Source organism: Budorcas taxicolor, chromosome 13 (genome assembly GCF_023091745.1).
Source record: "Budorcas taxicolor isolate Tak-1 chromosome 13, Takin1.1, whole genome shotgun sequence".
NCBI classification, from domain to species: domain Eukaryota; kingdom Metazoa; phylum Chordata; class Mammalia; order Artiodactyla; family Bovidae; genus Budorcas; species Budorcas taxicolor.
The window spans coordinates 66,566,677-66,583,790 of NC_068922.1; the positions used below are offsets into that span (position 1 = coordinate 66,566,677).

Below are 17,114 nucleotides of genomic sequence, written 5' to 3' on the forward strand. Positions count from 1 at the left end.
CGAACTTGTGACTTGAGAAGGCGTTTTCTTAAGGTGTTTCAGTACTCTCTAGAAGTAGAAGGAGCACACGACTTGATTTCAGAAGGCCTAGGTTCAAGTGCTAGCATGTAACTCACTCACTGTTACCTTGGATTTTAGCTTGCCCCTTCAGCTTCAATCTAAAGTTAGGGATAATGAGGCCTGCTGTTTCTTTGCCTCCAGGTCAAAGAGATCTTGGATGGGAAAGCACCCTGCAGACCACAAGTGGAGGCTGTTTACTCTGCTTGTTCCGTAGAGAAGGGGGTACAGGAGTGGGAACGTTTTGGGGACCATCCTGTGACATGTACCCCTTTCTCTTGCTTCCCTGATGCACAGGTGGACGGGCAGGTGGTCGCATTGCTCGTGCAGAATCTGGAGCGTCTGGACGAGTCTGTGAAGGAAGAGGCGGACGGCGTCCACAACACTCTGGGTAATGGGGAGAGTGCCCAGCACTTCCTGAGTTTTTGTTTGTTTTGGAGGTTGGCACTCATTTCCTTCTTCCATTGTAATAGAGTTAACAGCCAGAGGATTTTCCTTTTTTCTGCTCCCAAACTGCCTGTTCAGAAATGAAGACCCGTGTGTAAATTTCACATAACTGCTGCTTTGGTTGGCTTGCAGGTAATAAAAGCAGAAATCCACTAAGTAGGTGACCTTCCTGGACAAAAACCGCTGGCTTCTGTGAATAGGCCTTTGCCTCTGCCTCTAAAAGTCAGGATGAAGTCTATGCAGGATGGATTCTTTTTTTTTCCCTTTGGAAAGTATATATTTTAGGATTTTTTAATCCCCTTCTATTGGTTTTTCTTCCCATTGCTCTTCAGTGGAACTATAAACTTTTGAACCACTGTGTATAGTGGGCGTACCTCATTTTGTGTGTGTGTGCTTTATTGTATTTTGCAGATGTTACATTTTTACAAATTGAAAATTTGTGGCAACCCTGCACTGTCAGATGATAGATAGCATTATTTACTAATATGATATTTTTAAAATTAAGGTATGCACATTGTTTTTTAGACATAATGCTATTGTACACTTAGTAGATTACAGTATAGTGTAAGTATAACTTTAATATGTACTTGGAAACCAAAAAATTCATGTGATTCTCACTTTATTGTGATATTCACTTTATTGCAATGGTCTGGAACCAAACCCACAATATCTCCAAGGTACACCTGTGCCTTTATAGGACATTTTATTTGAAAAAGAGTTAATATTTCCTTCCCTTCTTATGTGTACTTTGCCATGTAAACTGTGAGTTGCAATATTGCTGTTAACTTGGCTGTCCCTTTATCATATGTTCATTTAAGTAGATTCTTCTGCAGTATTTCCCCTCCCCTTCTTCAAGTCTCCCCAGTCTTTCCCTCTGCAAAGCTGATTAACCAATAGTCTGTTTAAAATTATAGTCTGGGGTAGTGCTGTTTATCACCATTTGCTGTCTTATAAAACCAAAGGTGATGTATCTGTAAGCAGAGCTTAAGAAATGAACAAGGCCCATCAGAAGCAGAAATTTTGATGAGGTTAGATTTTCTCCCAGCTCCTTTGTGTCTACCACATATTTCTGTTGTGGTTTTATACTCTCTACTGGGAAATTATCATAAAGAGAGAGGAAGATATAGCACCTAGGGAGTAAGAGAAGAGAGAACACAACAGTCTGTGATCTGGGGGTTGGTTGTAGTCTAGAGCCAGAATTTGGCATTGCCATCTGTTAGCCTAATGCTGAATTTCGCTGAATAGAAGGCTTATCAGAAGTCTTAACAGACTGTTTATAAAAAGAGCCTGATGTAATGGGAAAAGCACCAGCCTGTCAATCTGTGAAGACCTGTATAGTTTCAACTTGGTCCCTTACCAGCAGCTCAGGAGATTCATCCCTCTCTTCCCTACTAAGCATCTGATGTTCGTCAGGCACTGTTCTAGGCCACTGGGCACATTAAAGATGAATTGGGCACAGTTCCTCTTAAGAATCAGGCTGATGGGAAAATCTTGAACAGGGTATTGTAATAGGAGTATAATAGGAGTCAGTGGGGAGCCCTACGGAAGAGAAGAGGCTGCTGCTGCTGCTGCTAAGTTGCTTCAGTCGTGTCCGACTCTGTGCGACCCCATAGATGGCAGCCCACCAGGCTCTGCCATCCCTGGGATTCTCCAGGCAAGAACACTGGAGTGGGTTGCCACTGCCTTCTCCAATGCATGAAAGTGAAAAGTGAAAGTGAAGTCGCTCAGTCGTGTCCGACTCTTAGCGACCCCATGGACTGCAGCCTACCAGGCTCCTCCATCCATGGGATTTTCCAGGCAAGAGGAAGGGTCTCCAAATGGCTGGGTAGGAGCAGGTAGCCGATTGAGGCTGAATATGAAGAGAGGTGCATTTTGATGGAGAAATGTGAGCCAGACCCTCAGGCAGGGCAGTATCCTTTGTCAAGTCAGGAATGGGTAAGGCCTTTGGGGAAAGACTAGAGATGTGCTGTGGCAGCGAGAGGTAAAGATGGTAGGAGATGGGACCAGAGGAGTAGGTTCGTCCAGACTATGAGAGACCTTCTAAACCTTGGCAAGATGTTTGGATTTTATTCTAGTGTTCAATAGAAAGCCACCTAAAGTATAAGCAGAATAAGATAAAGGCATTGGAGATTAAAAAGAACGAGCGAATTTCTTAGAAAACGTCGAAAGGAGTCTAAGGTATTCAAATGACCTCCATCTCCCAGCAGTCTCGTTGCTACTCTGCTCTCACAGCTTCGTGTCTACTCCCCGGGGGGCTGCCTGGACATCCTTTAAGTAGCCATTGGCGAGGCCGACATGGGCTGAAGAGTGAGGAGGAAAGAGGTGTACTGCTTCCTTCAGCTCTTTCTCCTAAAGACTCTGGGCATTGTGCTTAGAGAGCTCAGAGCTCCATCTGCTCTCTGGTAGTAACATATCCTGGCATGGGGAGCAGCAGGGGCCTGAAGGAAAGAAAAGCACTGAATGTATTAGAATGAGGGTTTGGTTTGTATAGTTTGCATTTGTTTTTGGCTGTGCTAGGTCTTCGTAGTGGCATGTGGGCTCTTCTTGACAGTGCAGAGGTGCTTCCCTAGCTGCAGCACAGACTCTAGTTACAGTGCATGGGCTCTCTAGTTGCAGCAAGCAGGCTTAGTTGCCCTGTGGTGTGTGGAGGTCTTAGTTCCCCAGCCAAGGATTGAACCCGCATCCCCTGCATTAGAAGGTCAACTCCTAACCACTGGACCACCAGGGAAGTCTGTAATTTTTTTGTTTTTTTTTAATGGCCTTTTTTTTAGTCTCATAATCATACACTTTTTTTTTGGCCTCCTTATTTTAAATTTTTCTATTAAACAGCAATGTGCTTGTTGTAGGAGGTAGCAGGACCGATTATACTTGCTTCTGAGTACCTGACAGTTACCTCTGCCAGCATGGCCTTTCCTGTCTATGCACCTTGTTTTGTTCAATTAAGATCATGCTTGCTTCCCTTGTAGTATCTGAAGAAAGAGATCTGAAAGTGGGTGAATCAGGAGAGGAAGAGGCTCTGAATTTGTCCACTGATTTTTCCCTATAAGGCTTCTGCCTAGCCCCCTGTCTCTTCCGTCACAGGTCTCGGGGACTGTAGTACTGTGACAGCAAGAGGGCCTTCTGAGGCAGGTACTCACACTTTGTGGATTCTGCTGTAGTGTTCTACACAGCAGAAAACCTTTCACTATTCCTTTAGTGAATTCTGACAAGTTCAGTTATGATTTTTACTTGTAACATAACTTGAAGGGGGAAAAAAAACATAGCATGTCCCTAGTTAATCTAAGAATGACAACACAGCATCTGGCTGGGAGGAATATAGGCAAGCGGGGAGAGGAATAGAACGTCTGGCGTGGGAACCAGGCTGCAGATGGAAACAAAGTTGCCCTCCCAAATGACTGGTGTCTGTCTCTTTGCAGCTATTGTGGAAAACATGGCCGAGTTCCGGCCGGAGATGTGCACAGAGGCCGCCCAACAGGGTCTTCTGCAGTGGCTGTTGAAGAGGCTGAAGGTAAATCTTTGCTGTGTGCATGGCTCATGCTGGGTCATTGGCACAGGTTGTTATTCCTGTGCTGTGTGATCTCGTTTGGGAATCTTTTGGCAGGTGTTGCCTCTTTCTTTGCTTCTCTTCTTCCATTTGTTTTAAAAATAGCCTTTAATAGCCCCCAAAATAATATAAACATATTGTCAACACAAATTCACGTAGTACAGAAGGTTTATACTGGAAATAGAAGTTCCCCTCTGCTGATTCCTTCTAGTTCCACTTCTCAGAGACAGCCACTGTTAACAATATTTTATCTATCCTTCCAGAAATTGTCTGTGTAAATAGGAGTGTATGTGTGTGTTTATGTGTTTCACAAATAGAATTATACGTTATTTTCTTTTGCAAGTTGATTTTTTTCACTGAACTAGTGGCTGCCTAGTATTCCATTTTATGGTTGTGCCAAATTAATGTAACCATCCCCTGTTCATAACAGGTTTTTTTGCTGTTAAAACAGCATAATAGTGAGTATCCCCATGTACACACACTTTTTTTTTTTTTTTGCACACTTGTGTCTGTTTATCTGTAGGATAAATTTCTAGAAATAGAATTGTCACATTAAAAGGTATGCACATTAACATTTTTGGTAAATTTTGCAGAATTGTTCTCTATCAGTTGCTCCACTGAGTTGAGATGTCTATTTCCCCTAGCAATATTGGGCATTGTCAAACTTAAAATTTTGTTAATTTGATAAGTGAAACCTGGCATTTTATTTTAATTTGGAATTTTCAAATCAAGGACAAGTATTGGCTTTCACCTGTTTATTAGCCAGTTGTATTCATCTCTTTTAGCTTCCTATTGATGTCCTTTGTTCATATTTCTGTTGGCTCATTCATTGATCTGTTCATCTGTTGGACCTTTCCTTCGCTTTCCTTGTTAGCATGGTCCTTTGACCATCTTTTGACCATTTAGTGCCTGTACCATAGAGTGAATGGGGAAAGGGAGGGGTAAGGGCTTCCCTCAGGATAGTGTTAACCAAAGACGTGATGGGAGGAGGTTTGGAACTACGTAATACTGTAGTACTGAAATATTCTGGGCAAGCAAGGATTCCCAGCTTTTCAGTGAGAAAGAGGTACTTGTTTGTGGCTGGAATGATTCTTTAGGTAGTCCTGGCCTTGCTGAGCTCCAGAGGGTCATAGAGATGCAGAAAGTCTGAGGTGCATCAGGTCCAATTTCTCCACACCCCCCAACCACCACCACCACTGTCTTGGCAGGGGTGAGGAGGAAGATTCTGCTTAAGATATCATATGTCCACATGGTTCCCTCTCTTTCTGACAATTTAGGTCTTCCCAAATCCTTCTTATTTAACCCTTTGTTGCCATTAAATCTGTAACATAGACTTACATAACATGACTTGAGGACATTCAGCTAGCCTGTATGTTCTCATCAGTGGGTAGGGGCACGCTTGCTGGTATAAGTATAAGCTTAGTACGTAGTTCAGTAGACTGCACCTGCCTACCCACACACACACACCCTCACCTTTCCTTTCAGGAAAGAGTCAAGTCTGGTTAATTCACTCATTGTCATGTTTGCAGCTTCCTTTTGACCTCCTCTCATGAATCTATGTCCTTTGGTTTCCCCATGTAATTACACTTGCATCCCCCTCAGTTTCTTCGTTCCTTGATCTCCAACAAAACTTTATTCTCCCAAGCTGTGAGACATTTTGGGGGTGAGGAGTAGGGGAGAGGAAAGTAAAACATAGAGTTAAGGTGATGGGCTAGATGGCAGGGACCTGAGTCTTAATGGGATGGCCACAGGTTGGGGCCGCAACTTTATACAAAATAATCCAATAATTTTTGTCTTTGTGAGGTCAGGACCAATTTTTCCCAGTTGCTTGAGGCTTGGTACTGAATCAGGGATCTTTGTTAAATTAGAATATCCGGCCTCTTCTGCCTTTTGAAAGTTGTTGAAACTTGACGGTCTTTTTATGAGTTGGTAACAGGAGGGGAAATTGAGACCTTTGGGTGTTTGGTTGGATTCCATTACTCTTACAAGAGTAATAAAGAGGCCCATTTGGCCGTCTTGCAAGCTTTTGACTCTTGCCTTTCAGGCGTAGTGTTTATACGATCCTCGGGGCACAAATAGCTATGTTGTTATCTCTAAAACAGTTTTTCAAAATTTGGGGGTATCTAACCATTAAAATGCTATTTGGTTATTTTACTAGTAAGCGAAAATTCTTAGAAAATTCTGTGCTGACCAGAACATTAATGAAAGTTCTGTTTCAGGGTGAGGCCAGCAAGAAGGCATGTCTTTAAAAGCAATGCCTTGCTCTTATTTCTCATAATCTGGACAAGTGCTTACTGTAGTCTTCATCATCATAATCATCTTGGTGAATCAGATTGAATGATGGACCCAGATCCTTACTTTCACAAGTAGAACTTTAAAAAATACAAATTCCCAGACGTACTTTCTTAGTCTCTGTGTATTTCTTAGTCTCTGTGTCTTCAGTGTATTTTAGACACGTTCCACGTGCGGTTATAAATGTACAGTGAATTATAAGATCCACTGGTCTCTAGAAATGTGAGCATTTTTGTTACCTGTTTTTGTTCAGTATACTCCAAGACCAGTTTAAAACTTCATTTTCATTATACCGTTCCCTGTTCTAGAACCTTCCTACAGTGATACTAATGCCCTCTGCATCAGATCCCACCATCTCTGCCTACTTTTTAAGGCCCCTTAACCTGGCCCGATCTGACCCTTCCATTTCTCCGTTTTGAAACATTGGCCTTTTAGTTTTCAGACATGCCTCTCTTTACCTGCCCGCTTTGCAAAGGTCAACATTGTTGACCTCTGTGTCTTTGTTCCCGTTCCTCCCTCCACCAGGAATGACTACTGCCTTATGTATTTCTAAATTGTACATAACCTTCTTAAACCAACGTAAACCCCTACTCTTCCATATTGCCACCACCATTTTTTGAACTGGAAGGAATCTTATAAGTTCTATAAAAAATTAAAAATCAAGACCTATAGAGATTAAGCAATTAAGATTGCCCAAATTCATGTAGCTAGTTAGAGATAGAACTAGAATTAAAACCTAAGCTTCCAGACTTTCTTCATGTACTCTTTGCATAGCACTACTTTGCCCATACTGCCCTCTTTCTTTCCTGAGTATCAATCTTTTTTTTTTTTTTTCTTGTTGGTTCTCTTCTGGGAGTTAGCAGATCTGGGCTCTAACATACACCTATAGCTGTATGAAACATACCCTCATGGAGTATCTTTACTTCATCACCTGGGAGACTTTCATATTATTACGTGTGCTCCTGGTTTTTCTCCAAATACCCTTAAACTCCTTAACAGCAAGGAGTAGGACTCCATCATATGTGCATCTCTTCCCTGTTGTTCTCTGGGTGTGATTCCCAATGAGGAGCGTCAAAATTACTTGGCTGCTTGTTGGAAGTGTACATTCTTGAACCCACCCCAGACTCACTAAATCTGCCCAGCTTGGAGTGGAGCCAGCAATCTGTGTTTTAACAAGCCCTCCAGGAGACTCTGATGCGTGCTAAAGTCTGAGAACCCCTTTTATGTTTACATTGCTTTATGAAACCTTGCTACCTAACTGATCATCCCATTGTTTATTCAGTAGTTCTTGAGTAACCCCTAAGTGAATGGCACATTAGTGAGACTCCTTTTGGTACTAGTAGCCTAGCCAGCAGTGTATAGAGATGCTGCTGCTGCTGCTGCTAAGTCACTTCAGTTGTGTCCGACTCTGTGCGACCCCATAGACAGCAGCCCACCAGGCTCCCCTGTCCCTGGGATTCTCCAGGCAAGAACACCGGAGTGGGTTGCCATTTCCTTCTCCAGTGCATGAAAGTGAAAAGTGAACGTGAAGTCACTCAGTCGTGTCTGACTCTTGGCGACCCCATGGACTGCAGCCTACCAGGCTCCTCCATCCATGGGATTTTCCAGGCAAGAGTATGGATTTTTTTCGTTGGCTAAATGAAACCTTACTAATTTGTGCTGCTAATGAGGATAAAACCCATTTCATAGGATTGCATTAAAAGGTTTAACAAGTAAGCAGATAACTGTAGTGTGAGAGACCTGCACCCTAGTTCAGTTTTTAATGGGGAATACAAACTTAGTAGGATATTGTGTACTATGGAAAATAATACCAAATAATACCACTTTTTTCTTTTTTAAAGAAACAAAATTAAGGTTCCTTTTTGTTTCCCAATGAAATCATTGCTTCAAAAACAGTTGCAATATTCAGCATTGAGCTCATGAGTTGAGAATTGGCTGCAGTATACTATATGTACAACTGGTTGATGCTAAGTCCTTGGCCTCTTATGACCAGGAGTTGGGATTTTTGTAGGTCACAGATTGCTTTGATGATTGTACAGGGCTGGAGCCATGTCTGAACCTGCCCCAGGTACCAGAGGTGAGCTGCAGAAATAATTTGCAGCTTTTGGCTGCAGGTGGTAGCATAATTGTCTTGTACCATCCAAAAAAGCAGCAGCTCCCCAAAAGGTGAAGTTTAATTTTATTCAGGGCTGGCGTGTGCCGAGTACAAACCTATGCTCGACTCTGTAATTACTCTGACAGCTGAAAGATTTAGAATCACCAGGCTCCTGGATGGAGGAGAGCCCCAGAAGCTCCAACTCCCATTGGGTAACTTTGCAAAATCCAAGAGAAGATACCTGGTAAATGAATTCTCCCTCCTCCAGATTTTGACTAAATGTCCTTGTAATTTGGCAGTTTGGTATTTTGCAGGCTTGGAGACTGTCATCGCTGAGTGAGATTTAAACAGAAATAAAACTTCCTTGGTGACTTCTGTCTTTGGCTAGACATGAAAGATTAGTCTCCTTTTTTCCCATAAAGCCCACGGTTTCACTCAGTGTAGGAGATATCAGGCAGGTTAGAGAGGCAGAGTAATTTTGCCAAGATCACATGGCTAGGAACTAATGTGTAGAACTGAGATTCTAACCTGCATATTTCTGATCCTGGTCATCTGAAAAACGTGTAGCACCTACTATGTGTTCAGTTCAGTTCAGTCTCTCAGTCATGTCCAACTCTTTGCAACCCCATGGACTGCAGCACACCAGGCCTCCCTGTCCATGACCAACTCCTGGAGTTTACTCCGACTCATGTCCATTGATTCGGTGATGCCATCCAACCATCTCATCCTCTGTCGTCCCCTTCTCCTCCCACGTTCAATCTTTCCCAGCATCAAGGTCTTTTCCAATAAGTCAGTTCTTTGCATCAGGTGGCCAAAGTATTGGAGTTTCAGCTTCAGCATCAGTCCTTCCAATGAATATTCAGGACTGGTCTCCTTTAGGATGGACTGATTGGATCTCCTTGCAGTCCAAGGAACTCTCAAGAGTCTTCTCCAACACGACAGTTCAAAAGCATCAATCCTTCAGTGCTCAGCTTTCTTTATAGTCCAACTTTCATATCCATACATGACTACTGGAAAAACCATAGCCTTGACTAGACAGACCTTTGTTGACAAAGTAGTGTCTCTGCTTTTTAATATGCTGTCTAGGTTGGTCATAACTTTCCTTCCCAGGAGTAAGTGTCTTTTAATTTCATGGCTGCAGTCACCATCTGCAGTGATTTTGGAGCCCAGAAAAATTAAGTCTCTCACAGTTTCCACTGTTTCCTCATCTATTTGCCATGAAGTAATGGGACGAGATGCCATGATCTTAGCTTTCTGAATGTTGAGTTTTAAGCTAACTTTTCACTTTCCTCTTTCAATTTCATCAAGAGGCTCCTTAGTGCTTGACTTCTTGCCATAACGGTGGTGTCATCTGCATATCTGAGGTTATTAATACTTCCATATTGTGTTAGGTACTTCCATATTGGGCTTCCCTGTTGGCTCAGTGATAAAGAATCTGCCTGCCAATGCAGGAGACCTGCATTCAATCCCTGGGTTGGGAAGACTCCCTGGATTAGGAAATGGCAACCCACTCTAGTATTCTTGCCTGGGAAATCCCATGGACAGAGGAGCCTGGCAGGCTATAATCGCTGGGGCTGCAAAAGAGTCAGACACAACTTAGTGACTAAACAACAGCAACTTCCATATTATTTAATTCTAATAGTAACCCTCCAGAGAAGATGTTATTTTATTATCTCCATTTTACAGATAAAGAAACTTGAGACCAGGAATATTACTTCAGTCATAGATGACCATTCTTAATTTATGGTGCCATCAATATCTCAGTAATTTTTTTATAAGGTCCTATGCCAAAAAGGACCTAATAGTCCCATTTAAGGTAGGTAGATTAGATGCTTGGATTAAAATATATTTTTTATTTCATTCTTAAATACCATAGCTACTTACCGATAGATGTGTGTTCATTTTGAGTACTGCATGACTTCTAAAACCTTGGAATCAGATTGAACACCACCATCTTTGTTTCTTCTCAACGTTGATTTTCACACAGCTCTTTTATCATAGTAACCACCCAAAGCCAGCCTGTGAAAGAAAGGATGTCATCAAAAGAAAACAGTACCTGGAGCTAATGGTTAATGCATTCACTATTCCACAGATGTCAGATGTCACTGTGCTTTTCTTGGAAATACTGTGAATCCTTGGAATCCCCTGTGGATTCAATATGGTGTCCAATGACGCATGGTTTGGGAACTGCAGACTTTGGGTTACATACGTAGTGCATGCTTATGAGTGAAATCTAGGTGTGTCTGATCCTAGATTTATGTCCTTTTTTTTTTAATATACATGTATTACTTGATAAAATTAATTTTAATTCAGTGTAATCTTTTAAATGATGTATTGGATCAGGTTCATGCAAATTCACCTGTTTGCTGTCATGTTTAATTTTTTGTCTTACATTTAGCAAGTGTCTAATAAATAACTTGTTGGGAAAAGAGGGAAACCTTCCCCACAACCTTGGAGACAGAATTTTATACAATCAAGTAAAACTCAAGAGTCATTGGAACCACAGAAAGGCTATTGCTCCAGGGGCCTTGATATCTTTTGGCTTCTTTCAGTTGAGTGTATCCTGTTTGAACCAAGAACCTTGACCCTTGAAAAGCTGCATATAAGTTGGTATGGCTTAAATCATTTCAACTAGCAGTAAATATATAAATCCATTGCTCAGTCACGTCTGATTCTTTGTAAACCCATGGACTTCAGTGCACCAGGCTTCCCTGTCCACCATGAACTCCCAGAGCTTGCTCAAACTCGTGTCCGTTGAGTCAGTGATGCCATCCAACCATCTCATCCTCTGTCATCCCCTTTTCCTTCTGCCTTCAATCTTTCCCAGCATCAGGGTCTTTTCTAATGAGTCAGCTCTTTGCATCAGGTGGCCAGAGTACTGGAACTTCAGCTTCAGCCTCAGTCCTTTCACTGAATATTCAGGACTGATTTCCTTGAGGATTGACTGGTTGGATCTCCTTGCAGTCCAAGGGACTCTCAAGAGTCTTCTCCACCACCACAGTTCAAAAGCATCAATTCTTCCGTGCTCAGCTTTCTTTATTGTCCATTTCTCACATCCATACGTGACTGCTGGAAAAACCATAGCTTTGACTCGACAGACTTTTGTCTGCAAACTAGCAGTATTCATAACTTAAATAATTTGAGTGATTTTATTAGCAGATTCTTCATTCTGATAGAGATACTCACCACTTAGCTTTTCACTTTTGTGTTTTGGTTTGTATAAAACTGTTTTCTTAAAGTGGAAAATACCACAGTTTGCATTTAAACACTAGCTGTTGTACTGAATTTCCTGAAACAAGACCTTAAGCTTGCCCAGGGAGCATACCTTGCAGTCAGCACACGTAAGACCTTGTATTTACAGATCTTTTAACCTGAGATGGGTCATACCTAGTCAGCCTCCTGAAGCCCTGTAGGGTGCACTTAGGCTTGATGAGGAAGACGTGCAGAGAGAACTGAAAAGATGCTGGGTATTGCTTCATTAGGGGCCAGTCTTCCTTCTTAAGTCCAAAATCAATGTCCAAACAGAACTGTGAATGGTGCTAAGGGGATGGCGGTATTAGCTTTAAGATAAACACCTCCCCTGTCCTTTTCAGGTACAGTAATTATTTCTCAGTTCAAAAACCTGGATAGGTAGCAGGGTTGCTGCTGATTAACAGCTGTTATTGTGCCTGCATTTTGAGGATCGAGGGTCCAGTAAATAAAAACACATCGATGAGGCTCACGCTCCTCTCTGTGTCCCTTTATCCACGGGGTGTCGTTAATGGTGAGGCGCTCGAGGCTCGCTGCAGGAGCGACGATGTGGGTGACCGTGAAAGATGGGCTCTGCAGTGCGTGTGTCCCCTCTGCGACTCCAAGTAGCAGAGCATGCAGCAGGGAAAGAATTGTGGGTAGTAATTTGGGTGTTAAAATATTCACACATTTCTGCGTATTTAATGTGGTTTCCTTTTTAAATAGTAGGCAGATTATGGCCCACAAGCAGATAGGTTTATGATTTCAAATTAAATTTTAAGCATTAAAAAAAATTAAAAATCCAAAAAGGAACTACTTTGTTACAAAGACATTCAGCTAATCTAAATAAGAACTGGCTTTCTTTTCAGCTTCTCTGATCATCTGTCCATAGGCTAATTTACAGCCTAATTTTATGACCGTCACTCGTGACTGAAGCTTCATGATAGATTTTAGTCTTAAAAACTTTCATTCATCTACTTTGCATTTGAGTACATATTATGTGCTCGACCATAGTCCCTAGACTCACAATGGGGAATCTGGGACAGCTTCACAGAGGAGGTGACATTTGTATCTGGGCGTTAGAAGTGTGAGGACCGCTGTGTACATAATGCTGTTTATGGTTTTACTCCGTTGTACTTGAGTCTGGTCTCTTGAGAGCAGAGACAGACTTTTTTTACCCATAACCTACCTTTTCCTGTTCTCACTTCTCCATCTCTCCAACTCAGATCCTAATACTTGTGGAAAAAATTGTTGGGGAAAGAAACAAGGGCCCTTAACATATTTCTCCTTTCTCCTGTTTTCCCACAGGCAAAGATGCCTTTCGATGCCAACAAACTGTATTGTAGTGAAGTGCTGGCCATATTGCTCCAGGACAACGATGGTGAGGCTCCCTCTCGGTATTGACATTCTGTTAGGATAGGAGCCAGGCTTGTTTCAGATCATGACAGCAAGCTCTCTTGCCTTTGGCATCGCCTTGCTCTCCCTCTCGCTCTCTGTGCAGCTTTTGTACTCTGTCAAGCTGTATTGATTTTGTTTGCTGATGTATCAGTGTTAGACGGCTGTAAAATCTGACAGTTAGCTTCATTTTTTTTTTCTTCTATTTTTTCCCCCTTTTAGAAAACAGGGAATTGCTTGGGGAGCTGGATGGAATCGATGTGCTTCTTCAGCAGTTATCCGTGAGTAATTCTTATGCTTCCTGTCTGCCATGAAGATACATGGCTTGTATCTTTAAATGGGAGGTGGAGCTGGAGACTGTGGGAAGGAATCAGCCATGTGATGCAAGCCATATGGGGTGTGTTGGCAGGCTTCAGGTCACACTGGAGGCACATGGTTTGCCTCCTTTCTTAGTTCATTTGCTCTTTATGACCAGATAGCACCATGTATCTGGTATGGACTTCCTCAGTCTTCTGACGTTTGTCAGTCCCAAAGACGTGTGCTCCCCTTAAGTGTATATTTTTGAGCCAAGAATGCCACATTATTTTCAGTTGACCCACTCTCAAGATTATTCACTTTCTTTGCTGTCAGTTTACCACTAAATTAGAGTCTGTTCATTTAGGATCCAGCTAAGCTTCACGTGTACAAGTTCCAGTGCAACAGGATAGAGGTCAGAGAGGAGGATAGGGGGAGGATGTGGCACTGGAGGCTGGAAAAAGAAATTAGAAATTGCCATTTGCTCAGCGTAAGAAATGTAAATCCCGTCGAAATGTTCTGCTGGCATTCTGAAAATACTGTTAAGATTTTTTTTTCCTAACTAGTCTCATCTGTGCTATTCCAAAACCAAGACTGAAAATAGATCATTTGGATAAAATCTGTAGAGTGTTGGGAGTGTCTGAGATGTCAGTTTGCATACAGCTTCCATCCTGGTGCCAGCAGCCTGAGTGGATTGGCCTTCACCCCAAAAAATAGAGCTTTGAAATGTGAATCTCTTCCCAGTTCTGGGAACGTGCTTAGTCCTGTTCCTATAAGATTGATCATTTTGTAGTAGACTGTATGGGTATGCATACACTGTTAAGAGCTTTTCCTCTTAACATGCCATGTATTTCTGGCAAAGATAAAAACTGTTTGAAGCCATTCCCACGACTTATGAGCCACAAATGGTCTATAAGGCAGTTCATTAGCCCTGGTGGTTAGGAAACTGTTCCTTATTTTGGGCCAGGATTTGCCCTTCAGAACTGTGGTTTGTTTTAGAAGGGGAAGAAACGTGTTGTGGTCGGGTGGGCCAAGTGGAGAGCTTTGGGGCTTGGGTAGCTGGCAAAGTTGTTTCTCGATCTGGGTGATGGTTTCAGGGGTGTTCACCTTACTCATTTAGCTGTATATGTCTTTTATAGAGTTTTCTATCAGTGAATATGTTTCATAATAAAAAGGTTTTGTTGGCTTTTGTTAAATCTGCCTCCTTGGAACTATGAATCACTCCTGAACCTAATGGTCAGTTGAGTGGTTTTCTGTTGTTACTGTTGTTGTGGGGTTTTTTTGTTTGTTTTTTGTTTTTGCATGATAGCCATTTATTTAATACCTGTGAATCAGAAAGCCCAGTTTCTCTACAATGGAAACAGATGAGAATTTTGTTTGATAGGGCTCTGCTTCTTCTCTTGTAGGGTTATTGGAGTAGACAGGCTTCGGAAATTGTTGCATGCTGGTTGATGAAAAGACCTTCTATTATGATTCTGTGCCTTCTGAAATTTTTGCTTGACAGGTGTTTAAAAGACACAATCCTAGCACGGCCGAGGAGCAGGAGATGATGGAAAATCTGTTTGATTCCCTCTGTTCCTGCCTGATGCTGAGTTCTAATCGTGAGCGCTTCCTGAAAGGCGAGGGTCTTCAGCTGATGAATCTCATGCTAAGGTATGCTTCTCATCTCCAATCATGTCCTAGCTGTCCATCTCTTTTTGTCCAACTCCTCACTGTTAACCTGGATTCAAGAACATGTAGCTAGCTGTGGTCTTTTATTCCATTGAGTTTCCTAGATATATAAAACAGTAGTCTTCAGGTGAGTGTATGGTCTTTTCTGAAGTTAGTTTGGATGAATACGGAGTATATTTTGGTCTGTTTGTACCCTATTATGTCATTTGGTAATAGGAACACTCCATTGAAGGGAAATTTTGTTGTTGTTGTTCCTTCTCAGAGTGTGTTGGTTTGGGAAAATCTAGTCATTAATTTCTAAACATGTCCTATGTTAATTTCTAAACTTAGCCCAACTTTGTTTTTATCTTATGTAGATCTATCTGTGCCATATGTTTGTCCATATTTTTACTATTGACAAAAATCTGGTGGCTCAGATGGTAAAGAATCTGCCCACAATGCAGGAGGACCAGGTTCGATCCCTGAGTCAGGAAGATCCCCTGGAGAAGGAGATGACAACCCACTCCAGTATTCTTGCCTGGGGAATTTCATGGACAAAGGAGCCTGGCAGGCTACAGTCCATGGGATAGCAGAGTCAGACATGACTGAGCGACTAACATACTTTACTATTGACAGCAGAATGTAATTCTATTTTTCATTTATACATACTTTTCATTATATATTATTTTCAGTAATGAGTTGTACCTTGCCATGTGGCTAGCATAGGAGATACGAAAATGTGCAAGACTGTTCTAGAACTTTTCTTCATAATTCCTTCCTTGTATATCTAGGTCTAATCTAAAGCTCAAACAGTAAACAATATGCCTGCAGTGCGAGAGACCTTGGTTTGATCCCTGGGTCAGTAAGATCCCCTGGAGAAGGGAATGGCAACCCACTCCAATATTCTTGCCTGGAGAATTCCATGGAAGAGGAGCCTGGCGGGCTCCAGTCCATGGGGTTGCAAAGAGTCGGACATGGCTGAGTGACTCTCACTTTCACTTCACTGTCATATCTTATTATTTGTGCATTCATTTCTTAAAATACTTAAAGTAGGTTTCATATTAGTGTAATTTGCATAATCTGGAAGTAAATGGAAGATAGCTTGTAATTGATAACTCTTGAGAAATCTGGCTTGGAAGTGGATTAGAGATATAGGGTGAAGGGGTAACCAGAGTGGGGTGTTTAGTTGACAATGGTCAGTTTTTTAAACTGAGAGATATAAGAGCATGTTTGATTGGTTGGAGGACTGAGCATTTTGGGATTCTTCATGAAACTGAGTCCAAGTCTGCTGTTTTGAAACATATCTGGATAGATTGAAAATTTCAGTGAAAAAAATTTTTAATAAATTTGATACATATCTATTAAATATAACTTAGGATATAGACATACAAAACTGTTAAAGCACTGATAAGGTAATGTGTGAAGTGCTTGGCTTGTACAGAAATTGTACATTTTTAACAGCTTTTTAGGCCTACCACACTTGTAATTTTCTGTACTGTTTTATTTTTTTAACTTAACATGCTGTTTCCCATGTTGTGACATAATCTTCATGACAGTTTTCAATAATTGAATAATGGTGACTCTAAGGGAATATAACTTACTTGGTCCTTCTTTGATATGGATATTGTAGTTATTTCCAATGTTTTGTTGTTATAAAAAATTCTCCAGTGACAGATTCTACAAATTTTTGTGCTTAAAGCTATTTTTGTACTTAAGATCATCAGGGTATGTGTTTCAAAAACATCTTCTTTTTAAAGGCTTGTGTAGGCCCAGGGGCACAGTAGGCCTCTTGGTTTGTCCAGTGTGTACCAGACCTTGGATTGATTGAAAAATCTTCCTTGGTGGAATTATTTTTAAAAATTTATTTTAAAGTACAGATAAGGGCATTGTAATTATTCAGAGGCCTTTAGTGTTCAACTGATTTTTGCTGGCTTTACTCTCTTGAGTCTTTTGTTTGTTTATCTCCTTTACCCTTCTAATTGCCTGTCCTTTTGTTGAAATGACCCACCTTCTCTCAAGCACATAGCATATAAAGAAGATGCATTTGGCTTCCTGGGCCTTTTAACCTTAAAACTATATTCTATAGGGACTTTCTTCTAAGCTTCTTAAAGG

At 41.5% G+C, this 17,114-nt stretch overlaps 1 protein-coding gene across 1 annotated transcript in view; it reads left to right on the forward strand.

The window, feature by feature from the left end:
* The window catches only part of CTNNBL1 (catenin beta like 1), a 160,887-nt gene that overhangs the window by 64,259 nt on the left and 79,514 nt on the right, over positions 1-17,114 (forward strand). The window contains exons 6-10 of the mRNA XM_052650500.1: positions 355-448; positions 3,921-4,012; positions 12,972-13,044; positions 13,281-13,339; positions 14,857-15,005. Of these exons, the coding sequence (XP_052506460.1) occupies positions 355-448; positions 3,921-4,012; positions 12,972-13,044; positions 13,281-13,339; positions 14,857-15,005 (467 nt within the window). The remainder of the gene's footprint in view (positions 1-354; positions 449-3,920; positions 4,013-12,971; positions 13,045-13,280; positions 13,340-14,856; positions 15,006-17,114) is intronic.